The sequence below is a fragment of the Austrofundulus limnaeus genome, unplaced genomic scaffold (assembly GCF_001266775.1).
Source record: "Austrofundulus limnaeus strain Quisiro unplaced genomic scaffold, Austrofundulus_limnaeus-1.0 Scaffold2912, whole genome shotgun sequence".
Classification (NCBI taxonomy): Eukaryota; Metazoa; Chordata; class Actinopteri; order Cyprinodontiformes; family Rivulidae; genus Austrofundulus; species Austrofundulus limnaeus.
The window spans coordinates 3,837-5,816 of record NW_013955314.1 but is presented as its reverse complement, the minus strand read 5'-3'; the positions used below and the strand labels follow the sequence as shown (position 1 = coordinate 5,816).

Sequence of the window (1,980 nt, the reverse complement as noted above, 5' to 3'; positions counted from 1 at the left end):
CTCAACCTGTCCCCATTAGGACCCAACATGTCCCCAACATGTGGACCCAACCTGTCCCCATTAGGACCCAACGTGTCCCCAACATGAGGACTCAACCTGTCCCCATTAGGACCCAACCTGTCCCCATTAGGACTCAACCTGTCCCCATTAGGACCCAACATGTCCCCAACATGAGGATCCAACCTATCCCCATTAGGACCCAACATGTGGACCCAACCTGTCCCCATTAGGACCCAACGTGTCCCCAACATGAGTACTCAATCTGTCCCCATTAGGACCCAACCTGTCCCCATTAGGACTCAACCTGTCCCCATTAGGACCCAACCTTACCTCATTAAGGCCTAATGAGCTAAATGGACCTAGGATGTTCATTTGAGGACCAACATGTCCCCTGAGGACAGAAAAGAGGGAACAAAGCCAGATCAGAAGTGTTCTTCAGACCTGTGGCTGTTTGGTGGAGTTCTGCACAGCTGTTTAATGTTTAATGAAATGTTTTATTAAAARCAGAATAACAGTTATAATAAAATGAACTCTGAAGAACATCTGACACATTTGAAATCACAGTACAGAAAAACTGAGGATAAAATCTGTTTTCAGCTCATCTTGTGTCACAAATTAAAACAAATAATATGATCTAAAATCAGTTTTCTGCAGCAGAAATCAGGATTATTCTTAACAAACAAGTTAGAAAATAAACACAATGTGCACACAGCTGGTTTCTGTGGGGTTAGTGGATCAGAGTTTCTCATATTTAAATCACAGGTTCTGAACATCTGGTCCTATAGAGGTCTGGGTCAAATGATGCCCAGGTTTTCGTAGATGACGCCATCCTGAGGTTCCTCTGAGGGCTTTGAGGACGAGGGGGTGCTGATGGTTGTGGTGGTTCTACTGGGTGCTTTACAGACCTGAGCATACAGGTGGGCGAATGGGTCCGGTTTGGGGGTTTCTCTGGGTTCTGAAACTAAAGGAGTCTTGCTGATGGGTTCAGAGTAAACAGGTTCCCCTCCTGGTTTTTCTGCTCTCAGAAGGATATTTGGTTTGTTCTGGTCTGGACTGATTTTATCAAAGACCTCTGAATAAACTGAATCTGCAACATCTGAGTTAATACCCGAGTCTGAGGAGGTAGTACCAAGAGCCTCAGGTTCTGACCGGGGTGGTTTCAGAGGAAGAACATTAACTGGGTCGACATACTGAGCTGTGACCGGACTGGGATTTAAATCAGACAAGAAGCAGATGTTTGGGTCTACATATACGGCTTGTGATTGGCTGCTGTGAAGGGTGGGGATCAGTGGGAGGGGCATAAGGGTGATGGGCACAGGAGCTGCTTCTGATGGACMAGTCAAATCCTCCTGAGCCTTTCCACTGTTGTCCAACACCGGAGATCTCCTGTCCTGAGTTATGTGTATGTTCTCCAGCATGGAGGCCACGCCGGTCCGGTCCGGTACTCTGGGAAGGGGTGAATGAGGCCGGATGTTGACCACTGGAACYTTCTCACCATCTTTGATTTGGCTTCCCAAAGTGACAGGTGAAGTCTTCCTTTTGATGTTACTCCTAATCAGAGAGAATATCTGATCTGCCTGCTGGGTCTCAAATAAGAAGGTTCCAGGTCCGCAGTCACAGCGCCGACCCGTTTCGATGGTCAGAACCAGCTGCAGAGAGAAGAAGAGGGTGGTGAGGAGAAAAACAAAACATCAGTACTCATTCCCAGGCTCTAACAGGAAACAGGTCTGATCTAACAGGAAACAGGTCTGATCTAACAGGAAACAGGTCTGCTCTAACAGGAAGCAGGTCTGCTCTAACAGGAAGCAGGTCTGCTCTAACAGGAAGCAGGTCTGCTCTAACAGGAAGCAGGTCTGATCTAACAGGAAACAGGTCAGCTCTAACAGGAAACATGTCTGCTCTAACAGGAAGCAGGTCTGATCTAACAGGAAACAGGTCTGATCTAACAGGAAACAGGTCAGCTCTAACAGGAAACAGGTC

General features: G+C 47.2%; 1 protein-coding gene across 1 annotated transcript in view; it reads right to left on the bottom strand.

The window, feature by feature from the left end:
• Nucleotides 1-429: 429 nt before the first annotated feature.
• Nucleotides 430-1,980, bottom strand: part of LOC106511550 (docking protein 3) — a gene marked incomplete at its 5' end in the record, with an annotated part of 2,865 nt that continues 1,314 nt past the window's right edge. The window contains 1 exon segment of the mRNA XM_014000310.1: nt 430-1,649. Coding sequence (XP_013855764.1) covers nt 795-1,649 — 855 coding nt within the window.